Source organism: Ictalurus furcatus, chromosome 19, assembly GCF_023375685.1.
Source record: "Ictalurus furcatus strain D&B chromosome 19, Billie_1.0, whole genome shotgun sequence".
NCBI classification, from domain to species: Eukaryota; Metazoa; Chordata; class Actinopteri; order Siluriformes; family Ictaluridae; genus Ictalurus; species Ictalurus furcatus.
The window spans coordinates 9,565,181-9,588,132 of NC_071273.1; the positions used below are offsets into that span (position 1 = coordinate 9,565,181).

Sequence of the window (22,952 nt, forward strand, 5' to 3'; positions counted from 1 at the left end):
TTCAGTAAGTTGTGTGCACAAGTAACTGTTGGTGTGCAAAAAACAAACAAACAAACAACTCAAATGCAAAATAACAGGATGTGCTGGATCAAGTGCTATTTTTATAAGCTGCCTAACAATGCGAGAGTAAAGTAACTGATGTTGAGGAACAGCACAAGCGCTGGAGACTAGTTATGTCCTGCAAACGTTATATTTGTTGTTATAATTTGTGAATGAAAATAGACTTTTTACTCCTTTTTGTTTTTTTAGAGACCACACCCACTTCTGGTTTGAATCTCAATACAGACGAATATTTTCAGCACTAAACAGATATGGACCCACAGCTGAAGCTGTTCTGTACTGAGGAACGGGATAAAATTCCTCCAAGCTGATGTGCAGGACTGATCAACAGTTGCCAGAAACGTTTAGTTAAAGTTATTGCTGCACAAGGGGGTCACACCAGATACTGTAAGCAAAGGGTTTAGATCATATTTATGCAGAAATATAGAAAATTCTAAAGGGTTCACAAACTTTCAAGCAACACTGTACATGTAGATACGTGTACACCCTTAGTCTGGTAGTAGAGGAAAGTAGATTTTTAAAATTCCTAGATAGGAAGCTCAAGAAGGCTGTGAAAGCAACAGTCAGACCTGAAACTGCTTCACAGCTATCAAATTTGTATTATTCTAATTTTATTTTAAACATATAAACATTATCATAGTTAAACACCATCATCGTTGCCTTTCTACGTAGAAATGTTCAAATGTGGTTCTTGTGAAAAGCTACAGAGATTTTACCTTTTTTTTTGCTTTGGTTACATTAAATTTATACATTTATACATTTACATTATCACAATTAAATTCTTAGAACAATTAGAAATACATTAGATTTTAAAAAAGGTTGTTTTTAAAAAAAAAAAAAAAAAAAGTAAAACATTTATAAAGAGTTTCGTTATGCAGTAGTATAAAATCCCAATATTATTCAGACATTATTCACATTCTATACTGTATATAAAATTTGTGAAGACCTGTGAGCTGTTTGGCTTTTTCCTGTGGATTTGTGTATCGATACCCAGTTGTGCTATTCTGTGATTGTGTGTGTGTGTGTTTGTGTCTCAGTGTGCATTTGCCCCATGAGGCCAGTCCTCCGTGTCAAACATGTGAGACACCAAATAATCCTTGTATTGTCCGTCAATCAGATTAGCAGCGTTATTCTTGGCAAACCAGCAGCGAACGGTGTGTGTCCCAGAGTAAATATGTCTGCTCTTCTTTACCACGTCCACGTTGCGCTCCTTCACCCTCAGGGCCATGTGACCAGGCTCAGAGTTACCCTGGGTAACGCTTACTTCTTGTGGATCATTTCCTGTTGCTGCAGTGATGTTTCCAGGAAGTTGTGTTAGTGTGACTTCTTCATAGATAAACTGACCTGAAAGGACATATTTAGTAATAACTGTGTATGAGTGTAAGTAAACTTTGCAACCAATCAAAGCAATAAGAACTATAATGAACCAATTTCTGACCAATGGATGTTTTCACCCTGGCCTCATTCCTGATACTAAATTAAAACTCCCAAACATATGGGATCCCACATGATCTGACAGTAATGAACAGTTGGTGTTGTTTAAAGCAACTCTGTTTGTAACTATAGATTTACGTGGTGCAGATCTAAATAATGACCTGAAACAAAATTACTATCACACTTGACTTATGCTGCAGGCAAGATTACTATTTTAGAGTAACCACATGATAGGCAGTTAAGAGTTAAGAATATACAGTCATCCAGCATACAGTCTAGCAGCTGCTTTGAGAGATTTTAGATGTACCATTGTTCAACTGAGCTCATGGTAATATCATTAATCAGGGTTGCCAAGCTTTAACAACATTTCCAAGCCCAAGTACATCTCCAAAAAGCACACAAAAAAATCTGGAGCTTGGCCAAAATATCTGGAATTTTTAAAAGGGAGACATTACATCTGGTTGTACATCATTGACACACCGCGTATGATGCACGTTGCCTTATACCAGATACTTTGCCTTTCTTGCAGGAATCTATTCAACAAGATCTTGGCGCTCTGAGAATTTTTAAACCAGCCCAAATTTTGTAACCCCATTAACTGTCCACTGCTCCTCCCTCGAACATGGGGCAGCATGACTCCCTCCCCAATGGGCCTCTATTAGCTACTGTTGCAATTCCCATTTTATTAACATTAGATGTAATGATAACTATGTGGAGTTAAACAGGGCAGTGAGCAAGCTACACTATGAATGCACAACATTTAGAAAAGTTAGCAAGGATATTAAAATCGCTAGTATTAGCTCAGAAAATTTTTAAATGTATCAAGTTGTGATTGAGGACCGATTGAGGAAATGGTGGAGCCACATCTGCCCCCATGGACAAGCCATCACTGGTTTAAAAGGTGTTGGAGATGAGTGGTGCAGGTAAGCAGAAGTTCTGAACTAGTGACCAGAAGTACAGCTCAATTAATCCAAACTCAATGAATAAGCAGACAAGCAAGTCCCTTAACCCTCAAGTGTTTGTATTGTACCGCTTCTCAAATGCAAGTCACTTTGGATAACATGTACGATATATTATTTTGCTGTATTTAAACTAATTTGTTTAATTTATAAAAATGCAAAATGCAGAAGAAAAGCTAAAATTGTGTGGCACGTTAGTCTGAAATACATGTGTAGCTTTCATTCCGAATTTATATTAATTTATTTATTTAGTTATTCAGTTGGTTAGTTTTAGAACCGTAATGTAGAACAGTGTGTGATGTGTGTAATGTTAATGACATTTTGTTTCCTGAGATGAACGAGAAATGAGAGTAGAATATTTTGATAATATTTTGGCATGTTAATATTGTTCTGTAAAATGTACTCGTATTATTTTTTTATTTTTTTATTTTTTAACCAATGTATGGATTTGTCTTTGACCAGACAGTGACCAGCACCACTGGCTTTTTTGCATTAAATAAAATATGTTGCACATATTATTTGAATCCTTTGTCAGATTAAATGCCTTGCTGGATTCAACTTAAAAAGAAAATTCATGGAGTCCCGTGTTCAAAGCCATTTAACATTCTGTACTATTGTCTGGAGGTTGCAAGTTTACACACGACTTGGGAAGGATAGCCTTCGCTTCATCTCACTTGTCAGTTAGAGCAGCACTTCAAATTCTCTACCCAGTCTGTTCATAATATATGTACAAAATCGGCCAGGTGGCTTTCAATTCCCAAGCATGTTCAGCTGCAATGTAAATGCTATTGTACAATAGTGCAGTTTCAGCAAGTCAGGGTAGGAATTAGGAATGATTCAATTGGGAGAAAACAATAATAATAATAATAATAATAATAATAAAGTATTAAATGTGTGTAACGGTGTAACCGTGTGTTTACCTAACAGTCCATGTGTGTCCTTGCTCAGTCCCTTGCTGTCCGCTATGTAGAAGCCCAGGTGGTCTCGTTGGTAAGGGGCTGGGTTTTTATAAATATGCATCAAGATGATGAATTGGATCGTTCCCTGAATCGTAACTGTAACATTGGCGTTAGCAACTATAGCCACTGATAAATCTTTACTATTCACAGTGACACTGGAGCTGCAGGGCAGGATGAGGCGATCAAGGCCATCCACTATGACCTTACGTGGCGTTAACTCGATGTACGAGCGCCTTGGCTTGTCAACAACAATAATGATGGAGCTAAAATATGTGCGCTGCTGCTTGTGACTGCCAGGGGGTGCTGGAGCGCCAATCAGCTTCCCATTTACAGTTACACCTTTAAGAAAAATCAGAGGTAAACCTCAACATAAAAACCGAAATTCAGCTACAGGAAATGCAGCTATATAATATTCTGGGATATATGCCTAATGATAATGATATTGATAATGATATTGATAATGAGTCTTTATTAATCACATATACATTACAACACAGTGAAATTCTTTTCTTCACATACACCAGCCCTGTCAGGAAGCTGGGGTCAGAGCGCAGGGTCAGCCATGATACAGCGACCCCTAGAACAGAGAGGGTTAAGGGCCTTGCTCAAGGGCCCAACAGTGGCAGCTTGGTAGTGTTGGGGCTTGAACCCCTGACCTTCAGATCAGTAACCAAAAGCCTTAACTGCCAAGCCACCACTGCCCCCCCCCCATAACATAGGCATTTCAGCAAAAAGCAAACTGTAATGGTGTACTGTATATCATTGCCCATGTTTTTGATTGCTGATCCCTTTTCTGCTTGTGATTTCTGGATTAGCTAACAATAAAAACAGTGCACATGCCTCCTTTTATAGCACATCTAATCAAACAACAATATGTTAATATCACAGTTACACTACTGAAACTGCAGATCATTGTACTTGCATAATATATTTAAAAATGTCTGTATGGTGCAGAAGATTATTATCAGGGAAATAATCCATGCTCTTGGCTTACCAGAGTGTTTGTGGTCAGTCACTAAGCGGAGGACGTCCCCAGGTTCTCCGTTAATGTTAAAACACACAGTAAGTTTACTGAGGGGGAAGTCAACCACAAAGTGAGGATCTCCATCCGCTAGACAGGGCAGAGACACAAATTTAGTCAAATATGACAGAACCTCAAATTTGGAACAATTTACTGTATATTTTACATTGTCCACTAACATAGCCTCATTCTTCCCTAAAGTAAAAAAAAACCATGGTGTTCTTATTGGCCAAAGGAACAATAACACATGATAGGAAATGAGAGCACATAAAGTATAAAGAAGGATGCCAAGTGAATCAGGTATTAAGGTATGTTATTAAAAGAAAGGAGCATAAATGTTTCATCGTATGGATGAGATATAATCCAAATGTTATCAATATAATTTGGAAAAGAGAAATAATCATTCAGATAGTTTTCAGCCAACAGTTAATCAGGGATTAACTCTAAAATCTATCAATAAATCAACAATGCAACTTTTCAAGTTGAGTAATTTATTATATCATGAAGTCTAATTGATGCAGTAATAAGAAATAAGCAGTTGCATTCGTAATTTTGTAAAAAAAAATAAAAAATAAAATAAAATAAAATAAATAAATAAAAAAAATTGGGGTCATAATAGCTTACTGGTTTTATGTTGTGCTTCATCCAAATATCAAACACGATAAACAAAAAAACTTGTAGCCTATTCATTCAAACTACAAAAACTTAAACTTACCCAAAGGCATTTGGGGGAAAAAAGGATATTAGAGTAAATAATTCACCTCATTCATGTTCATTACACCTGTGACTGTATTTCATGCACATCTGAACAACCACTGTGTCAGGATTGTGTCAGGACTGTGAGTGTCAGAATTGTGAGTGTCAGGATTGTATCAACGACATGAACTGAAATTATTACAGTAAGCTCACTCTGTGTAATCACCTGACACAACTGTCACTGATTATCTGCATGAATCTACAGTCTGGTCTAGAAAGAAATCAGCCTCAGTCTGGCTGCTTCATGCCATTTTGTTTATTGTTCTTACAAACTACTGTGCTTGGTTCCACAAAAATGCAGCATAATCCACCAAAAGACATTTGTCAAAAGCAAATAATCTGACATGGCTGTTAAAAATGAAACCTCATATAGATGTCTTTTTATCTGTGAAAGATAAAAAGCCCTTTAATGTAAAACCATTAATACCAACTACTCATTTACACAGTACCCATGTAAACCATTAATACCAGCTGCTCATGTATGCAGTACCCATGTAAACCCATTAATACCAGCTGCTTTCGAATATTCAGGCTGATCTCCAGGCTTTTAGTCAGAGTCAGTCATCTAAACCAAGCCCATTAATCAATGAAACAGCTGCAATCATCTTTTATATCTGAAGCAATCTAATTGATTGCCCCGAGATGGAAAGACGCTCTTAAGATTGTATTGTATGGTCACACAACTTTAATGCTGTGTTGAAAGAACCTCCTCTCATTCCATTAAGGCTTTTATCTCTGAGAAGCCATCTCTAATTGGCACTTAAATGTACCCCTTCTTCAAAAGTCTGTAACACAACTGCATGTAGCCAGATTCTGACTTAAAATGCATACCACAGCACATGACACACACAAGTTCACACACTCGGCCCATAATCTGCAGCTTTTTTGTCACAGCAATGTCCCAATTAGAGACTGCAGTGAGCACTTAGTAGTGTTTAACCCCCCTCTGTTGTAGCCCCTTTTACTCACACGAGCTAAATTACAAGCTGTTTTCTCGACAGCGACTAATTATTTTCTACCTTTGCTTTTTGACTTTACGCAATTAGAAGACACATAGCTGAACAAAGCAAGGAAGTTACCTGATGTTTTGGATAGGGTGACAGACTTTTTGCTAGGTCTTTTAAGTCCATCTGCAAACAAAACACAAGGGACAACAAAGTTACCGAGACTGCTTAAAGGCAGTTAGACAAACAAAAAAAAATCTAATGTCTTGGCTTGCACATTAGGGATCATAAGCTAAATCCAAATTTCTGTAAAGCTGATTTTTGGCAAAGTAAATAACAGTGAATTGAATTGAATATGTAGATAACTTCCCCCTTAATCCAAATATAGTTGATCTGATAGGACATGTTTACCCCCTTAATTTTGTACTGGCGCTATGAGGCTAATGTAGCTAACAAGAAAAGCAAGTCTATATTTATCCCAAAATATATTTCATATGATAAATGCTTTAATACGTATACTTGCTTCAAGTGACATACTTATAGTTAACAATTTGCTAAAATGGGCAGCATGTTGATTGAACTGACCCCAGATCAACCCTGAGCTCAGGTTAGTGTCCAAGTTTTCTGTTCTCCCCTTGTTTCTGTGTGATTTTCCATGGCAGCAGGTGGATAGTCTATGCTAAATTGCCCAAGCGTGAATGTGTGTCTAGAACATTTAGTGGAAATTAGGCTTGCTGTGATAGCGGGAATTCCCGGTTACATCACTTGCCCACCACGGCACCGCCCCCACTGTCATTTTGCCTTTTTATAGTAATAAAAATCATTTAGTTCAGTGAGAGAACGGACGCTACAATTAAAAACTGAACACGTCTGCTCAATTCAGCATGAGCCAAATGAGTGAGAGTCGCAGCACAGATCAGCAGGACTCAGGTTTCATTTAGCACATGACAAGAGTGAGGCGAGCAACTGACAAGACGATGGCGGAAGATTTGGATTTAAAAATTCAATGTTTAATATAAACGAGTTTGTCACTGAACTGTTTTGTTGTGTTTTTCATTAAGAATAATAATGAACCCACCATTCTGCCACTGAACTGATGCCAATTCGAAAGTGAACTGCGCACGGCTGCACGAGCATTCATTAGCGATTTAAAAGCAAGGGAGAAAAGAGGAAAATGCACTTTTACGCCGATTAAACCGGTGGAAAAATTTCCTCAGCGTCACATCCGTAGCGGAAATACATGAAATTTCCACTAAATGTAGCTATAAATTAATAAAAAGTATGAGTTGTTGTGTTGTTAAAAATTTTTGCACGGTTGGCAAATTGCCGAGGAATAAAACATTTAAAGAGGAAAATAATCCACTTTAGAGTGGAAATAGCATCACACCAGCCTGTTGTTTATTATTTTCAATCCAGCACGTCCCATTGGGTTTTATTCCTATGCTGAACGGCGGAAAGGTGGTGTAGCGAGTATTTTTGCCGCCTCACAGTTCCAGGGTCCCCGTGTTATTGTCTGTTTTCTCCCCGTCTCTGCATGAGTTTCCTCCAAAATAAAGCGGTTACTGAAGATGAATGAATTATTGAATCACTGAACTTCCATTACCTATTATATTCTTGAGCCTTGTAGTTCCAGTGCAAAACTAAAGAACTAAAACATCTTTTAACTGACTGACTGTAAATGCAATTAGTTGCATTAAACTTTCTCCCCAGGGGGCACACTGGATTAGAGTTTATTACGTGTGCCTTGCACCTCCGGGGTTGGGAGTTCGAATCCCAGCCGTGTGCACACACCTTGCATTTTCTGCCAGTGCTTTAGGGGTTTCCTCTGAGTACTCCGGTTTTCTCCCCCAGTTCTGAGGCTGATTGGCATGTCTAAATTGTCCGTAATGTGTGAATGGGTGTGCGAGTGTGTGTTTGATTGTGCCCTGTGATGGGTTGGCACCACATCCAGGGTGCCCCCCCCCCACACTTTGTGCCCTGAGTCCCCTGGGATAGTCTCCAAGCTCCCCATGACCCTGCATAGGATAAGCGTTACAGAAAATAGATGGATGGATGGATGGATGGATGTTCTCCCCAACTGTTGTTCATTTTCCAATTCCCACCCAGTAGCCAGCTCTCCACTATCATTCGACAGCTACCAAGCAACACTGGTACGTCGCAGGGCAGCATAATACACTCCGAGCTCAAATAAGCTCACAGTTGGCTAGTGTCACTGTGACTGACAGGGGAGAATGAGTATGCAATCACATAGTGAGCACTCTCAGTACAGCCAGTTTTGCTCTCTAGACTCATGAGCACAGATCGCAGTAGACTTGTAGAGAACATGTTTCTGTTGAAACACTCGAGAACACCTGCATATTTTACTTAGCACTAAACAAAAACATATTTTCATGAAAAGAACGAACATGTGTCACTTGTAGCCTTGCCAGCTAAGGGCAGAGTTGCTGGCTGCTCCTTATTCCGGTGCAGGCTTTGGGGCGTGTCTCCCATCGGCTCCTCCTCTGCTAACTGATTGGCCATATCTGAGTGTTCAGGTGGGGCTTCTGTAGGCTCCGCCTCTGCTACAGTTCCATCGGCGAGCACTTGTGGTGTCTCCACATTCATTTGTGTTAATGGCGTGAGGAAGTTGTAAGAAAGCGCAAGTTCAGTGGCACGTTGAGTGAAGTTCTCTCTTTCTGAGCTCGTGCAACTGCGTAATCGTCCATTCAGTCCGTCCTTCACACTCAGGAAGCCCCAGAGGCGCTCGACGTAGCCATCCGCATTCGGGCCGGCTTCAGCCTCCTCCACACGCCGCTTTGTTTCACGCTCCCGCTCACTCAGAGAGATGTCCTTCTCCAATACTAGGCTACGATCACTGTTGCTCGCCGTCACCTGCACGTGCAGGGAATCCGAGCTGCGGTTCGTCAGCTTTCCAGCCACGACGATCTCGGAGCCATTAAAATAATTGGGGAAGAGGTTCTGTGTGACGTACTCTACCGTATCATCTGAATATGCTACACGAATGTCCGAGAGCAGTGGGGTGCCGATTTCTGCATAGAATCTACAGAGAGAGACACAGAGAATAGAGTGTAAATATTAAGTTATTATTAACATGTTGCTCAGCAGCTAAAGTGTTCCCAATTTGGATCTTGAACATTGCTATAATTTGTGAATAAATAAAACTAAACAGAAAAAAAGTATTAAATGTATTAGTTAGAAGTTAGGATGCATGCAGTAACTTATTTTAATAAAGCTGATTGGTAAGTATTACATGTGACTTTAATGAGGTCATCATTAATGAGGTATTACCAGCACTGTGTAGGAAATATTCAAGAGAAAAGAAAACAAATGAGAAACTAGGATCATCAAGAGTTTTCATTCTGACCCCACTTCCTTTAAAAAAAATAAAACCAACTAAGTTCACTGAATTATTGGAATTCTCAAAGATGATTATTGTTGTTTTATTACATTCTGTATATAAATGTATGCTAAAGTTGCTGTTTTATTAGAAAGTCATCAAACTCCCAATCGTGGTTTTGTGGAATACCGTGGGAGTGATTACTGGGATTCTGGGAAAATTCCTTTTCCCTAATCCGAGCTTTGGGCTCTTTCATTTTCATGTCTTATCATTGTGCTTACAAATATTATATAAACAAGTATCACACTTTGTTAGATTTCGGAGGTACTTGAGCTTCAACTCTTCAACCCCTTGATGTGAACCTTTCTGATGAAACCTCATGAATGGGATTTGGGCCAATCCTGTTGCTTTTTTGGTGCTTGATCTCTGCTCTTTGAGATATGCAGCAGCAAGGCTAGGGCTCGCAGGTAAAGAGCACATGGGGCCACAAGCCATACTCTTTAAATACATTTCATACATTGTTCCTTTCTGTCTCAATCTCAGTCGCTCTTGGTCCATCATTGCCAGTTCTTATGTTCTTTCTCTCTTTCTATTTCTCAAACAGATCTTGTATGTATCAACTTTTCAGGGATGTAGAGCTGCGCAAAGGCCCAACAGATGCAGCTTGGTGGTGCTGGGGTTTAAAGCTCCAACCTTCTGATCCGTAATCCAAACATTATTGTCAGCTAAAGATTAATTGCAGGACCAGTGTTAATGTTCAACTTATTTAAACGTAGATAGCATGCGTTGCCAGCAGCCGATCAGAGCAACGAGCAAGAGTGACGACCAAAGAACTTGAAATGAGGAGATGCTAACTGCCCTCAAGAGGTCTAATTATAATTTCCACTTTTACCACATGATTGTATTGCCGTGTTTTGCTAAAATATTAAAACTGCACAGCTCCACCCTTCTCACCCTTTCAGCATGGTGCTAGCATCGGCATCTTCTGGAATTCTCCTCATGGTACCACAGTTCTCCAGCGCCATGCGATCCAGGAGCTTATAGTCAACGTCATTGCCCATCCCGATGGTAAAGATGCAGAATTTCTCCTGCACGGCTGACTTTGTGTTTCCCAAAATGATTGGTGTCTGGACCACGCCCACTGTGGGCCGTCCATCAGTCAGGAAGATTATGAGGGACACGCTGTTGTGATTTGGCTCTTCCTTTTGTGACAGGTAGTCTCTGAGCAATGTCGAGCCAGTCTGGAGGGCATTGTTAATGTCTGTGCCTGGGATTAGGGAGGGAGAGAGAGACAGAGAGAGAGAGAGAGAGAGAGAGAGAGAAAGAGAGAGAGAGAGAGAGAGAGAACCGTAAATCAAATGAATGGTATGGTCACATTTTTTAAGTGTTATAGCCTGGAACTGAAACCGACCTGACTGGCATTATATGTCCTGAATCTACACAAAACAGCACATAATATTGAATCAGTTGCCATGAGAAGTCACATGGACCTGTGTGCAATTAATGTGTCATGTGATCTCACTATATGTTCTTTGAGGTTGTTACAGAACATACATAAATATACAGGATCATGAAGACACCGCTATTAAAAAAAAAAAGACTAAAGGTGGCTAGGCCACTGGCACCGAGAAGCCCTGGGAGGTTCTCTGGTCTGATGGGACCAAAATTAAACTTTTTGGCCTTGGCACAAATCACTACATTTGGCAGAATCCCAAACCTGCTCATCAAACATGTGAAACATGGTGGTGGTGGTGGTACAGTAACATCATGTTGTGGAGACGCTTTTCATTACTAGGGCCTATGAAGCTCGCCACAGTATACACACTGTTCTCTCATTGTCATAAATTTCACATGTCATATGGTGTTCACTTTGCATTTTACTCACATATATATTTAACACTGTACTTGATAATAGCGTAAATAATGAATTTGGTGTAACCGCACTGTGTGGCTCCAGAGCGAGCAAGCTATGTGAAAGGCAATGAGAGAAAGGACACAGCAAAGTTTTCCATATGATAACTTTATATATTGGAAGTATACTTTATTTAGCATCCACTATTGTGAGTATACTTTTGCTAAAGGATGGTTGACATTTATGACATTATCATTATCGCTATAAGATTCGTTATAAGATTAACGCTTTTGTAATAGTGATGATACCGCACACTTTACTTTGTGTTTCATGTACACTTCATGTTTGTGATACTGATATAAAAGTAAGTTATAGTGATTTAATACATGGTGTAACAGGAGGAGAAAATGGGTGTAAGGTGTGGTACCTCCAGTCGGTGAGATCATGTAGATAAACTTCTTGGCGTCACGTACACTGTACGGCGTAACGGGCACCAGCTTGCCCGGCTGCCACACTCGCACACGGTTGGAGAAACTGACGAAATTAAAGTGATCATCTGGACGCAAGTCACCCAGGATAGTGAACAGAGCTTCTTTAGTCTTTTGGAGAAAAAAAAGAGAGTATAACGCAAAAACATTGGCTATGCTTTAGTATTGGTGATTGATAAATAAGAGGAAAATCAGATGCATGCATCCACAGAAATGCACACACCCATACAAAGACACAAACTAAGTCAACTGAGTCAACAGATCATCTATCACTGCATGGTAATGTTAGGAAAAAAGTGAGATCACGCAATAAAAGGTCAGATACGCATCTCATCACTCCACCTCACAATAAAGCGTTAGTCATTAACAAGTTCACTTCTTCAAAACTCTTCATAACTCTCTCTGAACAACCAAAAATGCTCCATACCTGTAGTGCATTTATCACAACACAAGCTCTACTTCCTTTCTAACGAGAATAATCAGCATATAATGACTAAAATAATCCCAATAGCTGGTTTCATTACAGTAGGAGCAATACAATATACAGTATATATGTATTTATCATATAATGGGTTTTTATTAATTTGCGTTGCTGACTTTCCCTTCGGTTGACATTTATGAACAGAATGGCACTGTTTTCAGTAATTGTACAGAATATCCCCTATACAAGGGGAACAAATTCAATGTGCTAGAAATGTAAAAATAAATAAATAAAAAGATAAATTCTGTGTGATTAATTAATAGTAAATAATATAGGAGCAAAAGTGACCCCCCCCCCCCCGCCCCCATATTAAAAATCATTGTGTGACTGTATGACAAAGGTGAAACACCTTACTGTAATACCTATCCTTAGCCTTCCATACAGATCATCCAGAAAAAAAAAAAAAATAAATAAATTAGGCACTCTGTACTGTATGGGCTGGTTTTATTGGATTTGTTATATGATATACTAACTCTGACCATTTTTAGGGTTACTCAGCAAGCTGCTGTGTGAAGAGATTTGGAAAAAATGCATTTAGTAGTGACTAATGCTTGGAAAGAGCTAGTTTCTAGCAAACACTTTTACACCACCTGTTTTATTTTGGTCCCCAGCATGGAGGCACTGGTGTCAATTACAAACACCACGTTCTTGGGTACGACAGGCAAGTCTTTGGGGGCGAAGTAGTGCACAAAGTGTCCATCCAGCACCTAGGAAAAGCAGAGGTGTTCAAGAACTTTTGCCTGCATGTGTGATGGGTGGGTGGGTGTATGTGTGTGTATGTGTGTGTATGTATGAGCTCAGAGTGCTGCAGTCCAGCTGTGGGTGGAAGTGTGTCTGGGGAGGAGAAGGAATTAATTTGCTTTCTGAGCAGCAAAGACAGAAAACTATGTTTAGTTAGAATGTGTTAAAGAGCAAGTGCAAGAGTAAGAAAATAGTATATGTGTTTTTGCACCATCACTCCGAATTTAACATTAGGGGTGTAATGTAATGACACAATCTCCATCTACATCTGTGCCTGTTAAGTGCTGAAAATATTTGTATCTGTAGTTGGATTTAAGCCAGAAGTGGGCATGGTGTAGACCTAGACTCAGGGTGGCTGGAAGAACTTTATTGAAGAACTCCTGAACTTCTACAGTTCCTTGACATCACCCACATCACTCAAGTGAACAAGCTTTCTCAACCAGATGCCTCTGTGGAACTTTCTGGAAGGTTTCTAGCTAATTTGACTGAGTAAGTTAGCTAACTTTCAAAACCACAACATCATCCCCAAAGTAAGGAACTGTTGACAACAATAATATTTGATCACATTTTATCACAGTTTTGGGTTTGTTTTGTTTCAGAAAGATCTGAATATTTCTGGGCATGCTATAAGAGTGTACTAGGAAGCTGGGACGCAGTGCGGCTGCTAGTCAAAATGGGGTCCTTTAAGAGGCATTTCATTATAATGCCCGTATGATGTTCTGGAAAGATTCTATTTTAATAACAAAGAAAGTTCTTTTAAAAATGGTGAAAAACATACTCAGTGAATGTAAATATTATTGTGTTTCTGTACTCATATCCATCCAATGTACCAGTATTTGGTTACACTCCTACTGTACGCCTATTACATACTCTGGGTTCTGCAGAACAACATCTAAACACGTTACATGCTTCAATGATTGGCTGAAGTTTTCTGTGTTAATACAGTGTGCAGGTGGGTATGTGTACCTGAATGTCACCGATTCCCAACTCCCTCTCCACGTCATAGCGAACTATGAAATCCCCCAGCCTGCCGTTGTTGGCGATCCTGACCTGCTGAACAATGTTAGGGGTAAAAGTGATCTTGCAAAACGTCTCATTCTGTCGGATCACTGTAGAAGGCGGCATACCACCGTTACCTGAGGAGGGACATGGAGTGCAAGTAGAATTAAACTGTAATTATGTATATATATATATATATATATATATATATATATATATATATATATATATATAGCATATTCAGTATATAGCGTATAGAGTGTGCTCATGTTGCTACATATTTCATACTGTAATATTAGTGAAGAATCATTACACTATGTTTCCAGAGAATTTGACAGATGTACAGCTGGAATGAACCTCTTCTAGTGGATTCCGACTTGGACATAATTCTCAGTATTTGGGTGTGGATGGTCCCAAAAGAGAAGGTTCCAGGATGAAGGAACTTGCGTTAAAAGCATGGTGTAAGATGATGTCAATACAATATGAGGCAACGGATTATTGTGCCAGGCATGTTGGAATTAGGTCAGTGTGTGTTGTAGCATTGCAGCATTTACTTAAGATACTTTTCTTAAGATTATTTCATACACATGGGAGTATTACCACAAAGACAGAAATTACTTTTTACCTCCAATTCGACAGGCAGTATGTATCGTCATCAATAAAAAGGTCTGAAGAAAGTGAGATGTTTAATTGTGCTAAGTACACAATTATTCATACTATAATCATGACCACAATTTGGGCTTTCCTCAAATAATGAAGTAATAAATCATCTGAGATATTCAGCTAAAGAAAATAAAGTAGTTAAACATTCTCTAAGAGTTTTCCTAAATGGGCTGAATAATTGGAATACATCATTGTGATTTTAGTTCTGACCAATAATAATCATGATAGTTGTTTTAGTTAATAAGGTGCATAATGGAAAACAGAAATAAATAAGTATTTTTTAAAAAATACGAGTATTTTGGCTTATTTTAGGCTTGCCAAGTAGACAGTCTGCATCCTATTCATACGTTCTGGAAAAAATTGAAGAAGAAGTAAAAAATATTTAAAGTTTAACAATGAACATGAGTTGAATAAACTCTGTTTGTAAAATCACACACAATGTGGCGGTTATTTAAGCAACAAGGGTAAGAGTGTCCTTAGGCATGACACCTCATATTCCCTTTCCTGTTATAAAATCACTGATACAACTCAAACCTCAAGTGAACCCAGTGTATTGAACCCAGTGTTCAGTAAATAATTTGTTATTAATCATATTCACAGTAAATTAGCCACACAATGTAGCCACACAGTGTAGTCTGTTAACAGTAAGCTTTGGTTGCTAAGCAACATAGCGGGCAAAGATTAGGAGTTTCTATGGACAGAACAATGGCTTCAGTGGAATGGTTTTATTGGTTTAAAACCTGGTGCATTCACACAGAATTCAATTATTGTGATGTGGTCACAGGTGTGTGTGTGTGTATATTGACTTTACAATGGCTTCAAAGTGGCTCAGACAATCAGATTTTAGAAGCGAACCCATTCATTTTATGTAAACCCAGCTTCCTGAGAATTCCAGTTTAGAGAGAAATACCGTCTGTCTTGCTGCTGTTCCTGGAGCCAGAGGTTTTGCTTCTGCGCAAAGGGAGAACCTCGAGGTACTTGATGCGAGAGTGCTCTACGATGGTAACGGCCACACTGAGCTTGCTGACCAGCTGCATGGGCCTAACACTTGTCACATGCTGGTAAGAACCCAGCCGTCTCTGCAGCAGCTCCTCATATGTCAGAAGAAAGATGGCACGGTTTCGCCCAGGGATTTTCACAGGCATGCGAAACAACTCCATCTCACCCTCACTAAGAAAAAAAAGAGAGTGAGATGGAGAGAAATGGAAAGAAGGATAGAGCATTAGATCAACAGATGATTCAGTAACTGGGCTGGTATTGGCATGTTCAAACAGAGTTTCTATTGTAGAGTCGGAAAAAGGCATCCTCCAACTTCTATGTATCTTTCTTCTGTCTTTCCACAGTCAGTACAGATCATTCTCACGTTATCACGGCTATGCCTTCCACAGCGAGAACGTGCAAACGTCCGTCTTTGTAGAAATAAAAACTAACAAGCATTTGAAATGTTTTTTTTAAGTATCATGTGAATAATACACAACAGGGCAAAGTTACCACCTCAGTGTTTTATCGTTTAACTTCGCAGCAACTCTAATTATTGTAATTTATTAAAGAACAATACATCACATTTTTTTTTATCCATTTATAGTTGCATTTACTGCTGTGGAATGTCTCACTGGCCCTTTCCGGTTTCTTAGTAACATGACAAAAGGCATTTGTCTTATTAATAAGTGATCACGGGAACTAACTTGTCTTGCAAACGTACAAACGCTTACAAAGCACACTGTTAATACATTAAAACTTTTAATTGTTGGCAAAACCGCTGTGAAATAAGAGGAAGGTTATAGGAATATGCTGTTACAGGGTAATAGTCAACTTTGGGGTGGTACTAGCAACTTCATTAGGAGCTGTATCACAGTACCCCGTTGTGGATTATTTTTCTATGACAGGTTCCTATAACACATTATGTCAGATCACGATTTATTCCTAATAATAATAATAAGAAGAAGAAGAAGAAGAACAACAACAACAACTCCTGTATGACTTTTACCCAATAGGCCTAGCTAGCATTAGCTATCTAACCAATTGCACTATACTTTACTATGTATAGGTAAAATATACTATTACTACAAGAAACTATTTAAATATTATTTGTACTTTTCCAACCGGCACGGTACTCCTTGCCCCTCGTATTTTACTATTTAGAGTAAGTGTCTCTCATTGGATCTCTTCAGTGATATGGTCGTATAGGAGTGAAACTACATTCGTTTTCATCACTAGCCACTGTAAGGATTCTGCCTTGCAAAGGTTTAAATTATTCTGTTATTTGCACAGGTTATCTCTCTTCACTCTGTTGTCTTGCTTGGTATTATTTATAATATTTCTAGCTGAAGCTCTTCTAGGAAGTGGTGAAATAATTTTCAATAATCACAAATATGTGAGAGAACCATCATATTAAAACATGTATTAACACACAGATATCCTTACCTGTGCTCTGCTGAGTCCTTGTTCTTTGTTGTGCCATTGTTCTCCTTCCTGTCATTTTTCAGTTTCTTTTCCTTTGCCTTGATCTGGCTGGGGAAGACTCTCCCACCCACAATCCTGCGGTGACACAAATCAGCTTACCATAAACTCACTGTAGTCATGACGATAACAATTTTGCTGCAACCAAGTATAGTGCCCTACAGTGTTTGTAAGTGTGTTTGTGATATTAATGCTAATCTAAACTGTCACAGGCCCTGTAGTAACCTTTCTTATAAAACAAGTCCAAAATAGCTCATTCAGTCATGGAAAAACAAATTATACAGTATGAAGATATTCAACTGAATTCAACAACAAAAATGATCCAGAGAATAATCCAGAGACTGCTTCATGAGATGTATTCCCAACATCCTTTAGAGTGATTGTACCATTCTGTATCAGGTATGCGAGAGACTACAGAGTTTCAAAGTAGAACCAAGTGTTTGTGTTATGCTCTCAAAACAGCACTATACAATCATTAAGGCCTAAAATATGTAGTGTGGTATGGTCAGCTGGGTATCAAAACCCTACGTCACTTCTAAACCCTTGTCCAGTCCAACATCATGATATCATGACAACATCATCGTCATACATTAAAATAGCCTAGTTCATGTGGCCTGGCATGGCAACGTACATTTAGCGGCCTGGGAAAACCATTTTGACACACTGTATTAGACTTACGTTTCATACGTTTCAAATAGTGAGAAAAACACATTTAGCTAGTAAGGTTTTAGATACCTTTAGGCTAACTGATTGCATTTACTGCAATGTTCTTTTAGCTGGTTCACTGAAAAACGCATAAGTGGATTTTCTGGTTGTTTTCCAGAACTCAGCCACAGCGACATCTGACTGGATTTCCAAGAAATACATACAGTATACTGTCATAAATAGAGAATAGCTATGAGATTGAGTAAAGTGACACACAGTGCATGCTAAGAAATGTATGGGTGTGCTGGGTGTTCTCTGTTTATGATCATCTTGGAATAATTTGGTATAGGAAGCATGGCACAATTGATCCCTAGACTAATGACTTAACTTGTTATAGTTTTGAATGATCTCTTTTAGTGCAGAGCGCAACAATTTGTTCATAAACGTCTACCTGAATGCAAACATACACTGTATGATAATTCATGAATAATATTCCAATTAAGAAAGCAGATGTGAGATATGAGAATACTTTCAGCACGCGTCCTCTAGCTGCCCTGCACTGTGAAATGCTCACATTGTAAAGTTGGAGATGTAGGCAGCTGCTGGGATGTGAAACATGAAAACTGCCTCAGATGCTGCGCTGTGTCTGTTTAACATGGTGCAGGACACGGCAGTGAAAGCATAGCGGGAGATGATGGTGGTCGACACAGAGAGCTCCTGTACGTGTGGCTTGGTTTCCTAAAGGGTACGAACAACATATACTTAATTATATCAGGTTACATAATGTCCCAGGTATCTCACCCTCATACAGGAAATCAGTTTTGTCAGTATTTTCAAACGTAAAGCTTAAAAAGCACCTATTATGGTTTTGAAACGTGCCTAATTTTGTTTTAAAGGTCTCAGACAATAGATTTACATGCATCCGAGGTGAAAAAACACTTTAATGTGCTCATAATTTAAACTGCAGCATTACATTTTTCCCCCCAGTGTCACAAACGACTCGTTAAATGATCCATTCTAAACGATTCATTCTAAACTCCTCCTTTCAGTGAGCATACTCTGCTCTGATTGGTCAGATGTTTCAGTCTGTTGTGATTGGTCTACCGCTGTCAGCGTGTTACAAAAAGGAAACACCCACTACCATAACGAGTTTCAGCTCCGTCTGTAAGCGAGCAGCCGATGAAGATCAGAGGCGGGGCTTTTTATTACAAACCTATGTAGGTTAGTACAGGAAGTAAGTCTGGAATTACTAACGACTCGTTTCAGCTGTTCAGAATCGATTCCTTCTTTTGGGAGTCAATAACTCTGTTTGTCATGCGCTTAGAATTTTGAAACTTCGCAGACTTTTTACATTCACAAACAGCTCTATAACACACGACATGAAAGGTAATATTTTTTAAAAAACATAATAGGTGCACTTTAAACAACATGACAGTAACATTTATGACCAGATGATTGGTGCATTAAAATGTGCTGACTACTTTTTTTTTTAGCATGCAGACACTGGATAGATCCCAATTTACTCCATATTGGATAAACACATATATGAGATTTCATTTATTCACATTCTATCAAACCTTAATCCTCAAAAAGGGGATGTATTTCCAGTGGACTACTATTATTTTCTTTCATTCAATCATTCGTCTTTAGTAACTGCTTTATACTGGTCAGGGTCACAGTGGATATGGAGACTATCATGGGAATACTGAGAGCAAGGTGAGAATATACCTCGAATGAGATGACAGTCCATCGCAAGGCTTATTATTATTATTAGTAGTAGTAGTAGTAGTAGTTGACTTTGCACTTATTTAATATATTTTAACAAAATCCCTTGACTTGTTTGTTTTCTTTCTCGCTATGCTAACCTCCCCCTAACAGGCTTTAACTCGGTCATATTCATAAACCATGATATGTTGAACTAGAATGAGGGAATGTTTTTGACAAAGACTACAAAACACTTCTGTAAGTCGCTCCATAAGGACATCTGCTAAATCCTGTAAATGTAACCGTATTATAATTAGCAGTAGTATTACAGTTATAAAGCTCAATATTAACTACTATCCAAGTTGTTAGTGTTATTATAATACATAAGCTTAATTACTTGCTTAAATTGATTGTCATACCTAAAGATCAACTAACAGCAAATAAAACAATTTTAATAGGACTAGGAGAACTGATGTCAATAAGATTGTTGTAGTCCACTACTCTGGAAGTTGTACCTACTTACTGCACTTAAATTCACAGCACAGATTTCCAGTTTGCCTTTCGGACGTACACTGTATGAAGTACGTGGACACCTGACCATCACACCCTTCTGTGGTCCTTCTCCAAACTGTTGCCCTACATTTCGAGCACGTAACGTCTTTGTATGCTGTTGCATTACAGTTTCCCTTCACTAGAACTAAGAGGCCTGAACATGTTCCAGCATCACAATACTCCTGTGCACAAAGCAAGCTCCATGAAGACATGGTCTGCCAAGGTTGGAGTGGAAGAACTCGAGGGTCCTGCACAGAGCTCTGACCTCAACCCCACTGAACACCTTTGGGACAAATCCCCACAGCCACGCTCCAAAATCTAGGAAATGGAAAGCCTTCCCAGAAGAGCGGAGGTTATTATAACAGCAAAGAGGGAACCAATTCTATAGTTTTGGAAAGGCATGTTAAACAAACTCATCCGGTTTTCATGGTGAGGTGTCCACATACTTTTGGCCATACAGTGTAGCTATAATCTAACGTATGTGCTTAACTTTTATAGGAAATAGACAGACATGGGATTCAGCCATGCATTACAAATATTTCGTAGAAGCAGGCCTATATATGCACCATTACTGCAGACTGGTGGTTCGCTTAAATAATATAGACGACCAGGACGAAAACGATAGGACACGCGTGCGTAAAAGCGCGCACACCAACTCTTACCTTTCTTAAAAATGGTTTCACCTGCCGAGGGACTCTGCGCGGTGCCTGGGATAAAAAGCAGAAACACCATGATAAGACAATAACAATTAAGAAACAAACAAACAAACAAACAAACAAAGGAACCGCAACTCACAGTGCCCAAGTCCAATTCTGAAATCAAGTAATCCTCAAGCTCGACGTCTTCGGAAAGATCAGCTTCATACTCGTTTTCAGCAAAAGCTGCGTGCTCACAGCACAAAGCGATAAACAGCACAGAGAGCAACATTTCAGCTTAGGAAGTGCGGATATAGCGCAAAACGCATGCTTTTGTATAATACTGAGCAGAGAACTGTGCGTAAACGTTTCCACCCAGACTATCATCGAGCATGGTGAACACACACACACACACACACACACACACTGACAGAACCCATCACTGTAGGCGTGTCTTAAAGTGTTGAAGTGTCCTCTGGAGAGGACGACTTGTACAGTAGTTTTGTTTATTAATAAAGCCTAGCTATTTATTCTTTATTCTTTCTGGAATGGAAAGAATGAAAAACCCTGAGGAACCCTGAGGAACAGTGTGTTCCAGTTTGATTATTAAACATAACTTTTAAACTGCCAGAGCCATATCTCCCTGCAGTTCCCGCCTGGTTTCACACTGAGCCTGGTTAGTACCTGGATGGGAGACCTGCTGGGGAAAACTAAGGTTGCTGCTGGAAGTGGTATTAGTGAGGCCAGTAGGGGGCGCTCATTCTGTGATCTGCGGGGCCTAATTCCCCAATATAGTGCAGAGGACACTGCACTAACTTAACTACTGTTAAAACTGCACTGTCTTTTGGATGAGGTCCTGTGGTCATTAAAAATCCCAGGACACTCATAGTAAAGAGTCAGGGGTATAACCCCGGTGTCCTGGTGAAATTCCCCCGTTGGTCCTTCTCTATCACGGCCCCCTAATAATCCCCATCTCTGAACTGCCTACATCACTCTCTCCTCTCCACTAATAGCTGTGTTGTGGTTCTGGCGCGCTATGGCTGCCGTTGCATCATCCAGGTGGATGCTACTCACTAGTGATGGTTTAAGAGATCCCCCCCTCCCCCACCGCCTCTACTATGTAAAGCGCTATGAGTGTCTAGAGAAGCATTATATAAATGTAAGGAATTAATTAAAATGTGTTTAATGCTGTCATTGATCCCCCCCCCTTCCTTTCACCTTGCTTGTATTTAATTGTTAATCTGTTAACATCATGTGTGTAGCAAAGGGTTGTAGCCAGTGCCACTCTAATGTGAAGCATGGCCACTCCTCTGCCCACCCAAGAAAGACTAGCAAACTTGATAAGATGTATCCTGATGCTATGTTAGCGATTTATATTTTTGTAGCTTGCTAGGCAACAAACAAATGGAAAAATAAAATGGTAAATTGTCTGCACTTTACACTACATTGTTTCTCAGTCACACACACACACACACACACACACACTCACTCACACCCCAAGGCGCTAGCCTGCCATCAGGAGCAACTTGGGGTTCGGTGTCTTGCCCAAGCACATTTCAGCATGTGGAGGCATGTGGGCCGGGAATCAAACCACCAACCCTGCGATTAGTGGACAACCCGCTCTACCTTTGATGTCCAACGGGGATCCAGCTCAGGCCATACACAGATAGTAGTAGATACATTATGGAATTTTCTATGGATGTGGATTAGTATTTAGCATCACTTTAGGTAGCCATCCAAATAAAATCAATGTATCTAACCTAACCTAGTCTAACCTAACCTAACCTGTCTACACCCCTGCATGAAGTATAAAGCATAAATCAGGAACTGCAGTATACCACAGAAAATGGTATATAATGTTTAGGCAAGAGTGAACATTTTATACAACATACTAGTAGTGTTAAGGAATCTGGAAATGGAAATGTGAAGGAAATTGCTTCAGATAAGTTACTCTTGATGGCAAGGTCAAATGTGTTTCTGTTCCTTGCTACATGCTTCGTTCCTGCGCTATAAATTGCCACTTGACATAGATGAATACTCCCTTCCCTTTCACTGACAACAACGAAAAAGATTCTTAACTAGGAAGGGTGTTTTCATGAAGACATCTCGAAAAGAATTTGATTTGAGATACTCACTCCTATTGTTATAATTACTGCCACCTGGTGGTTGATCATGCTGAACCACTCCAGTGTAGCTTCTACAGTATTCTTAGGGTCATACTCTAGCAAGCTGGAACAGTGTTTTTTTCTAGGATTGCCCATT

The 22,952-nt window shown here is 39.4% G+C and overlaps 1 protein-coding gene across 1 annotated transcript; it reads right to left on the minus strand.

Annotated features, from left to right (window-relative positions):
* Nucleotides 1-669: 669 nt before the first annotated feature.
* On the minus strand, nt 670-21,116 carry itih5 (inter-alpha-trypsin inhibitor heavy chain 5). Its single transcript, XM_053650560.1, has 14 exons — nt 20,851-21,116; nt 20,718-20,762; nt 18,374-18,537; nt 17,119-17,232; nt 15,605-15,864; nt 13,999-14,168; nt 12,882-12,998; nt 11,750-11,921; nt 10,425-10,737; nt 8,539-9,173; nt 6,269-6,319; nt 4,407-4,523; nt 3,374-3,751; nt 670-1,404 (listed from the first exon to the last, which is right to left on the minus strand). The coding sequence occupies exons 1-14, from the start codon at nt 20,980-20,982 to the stop codon at nt 1,094-1,096; spliced, it is 2,979 nt and encodes a 992-aa protein (XP_053506535.1). The 5' UTR covers nt 20,983-21,116; the 3' UTR covers nt 670-1,093.
* Nucleotides 21,117-22,952: the final 1,836 nt, after the last annotated feature.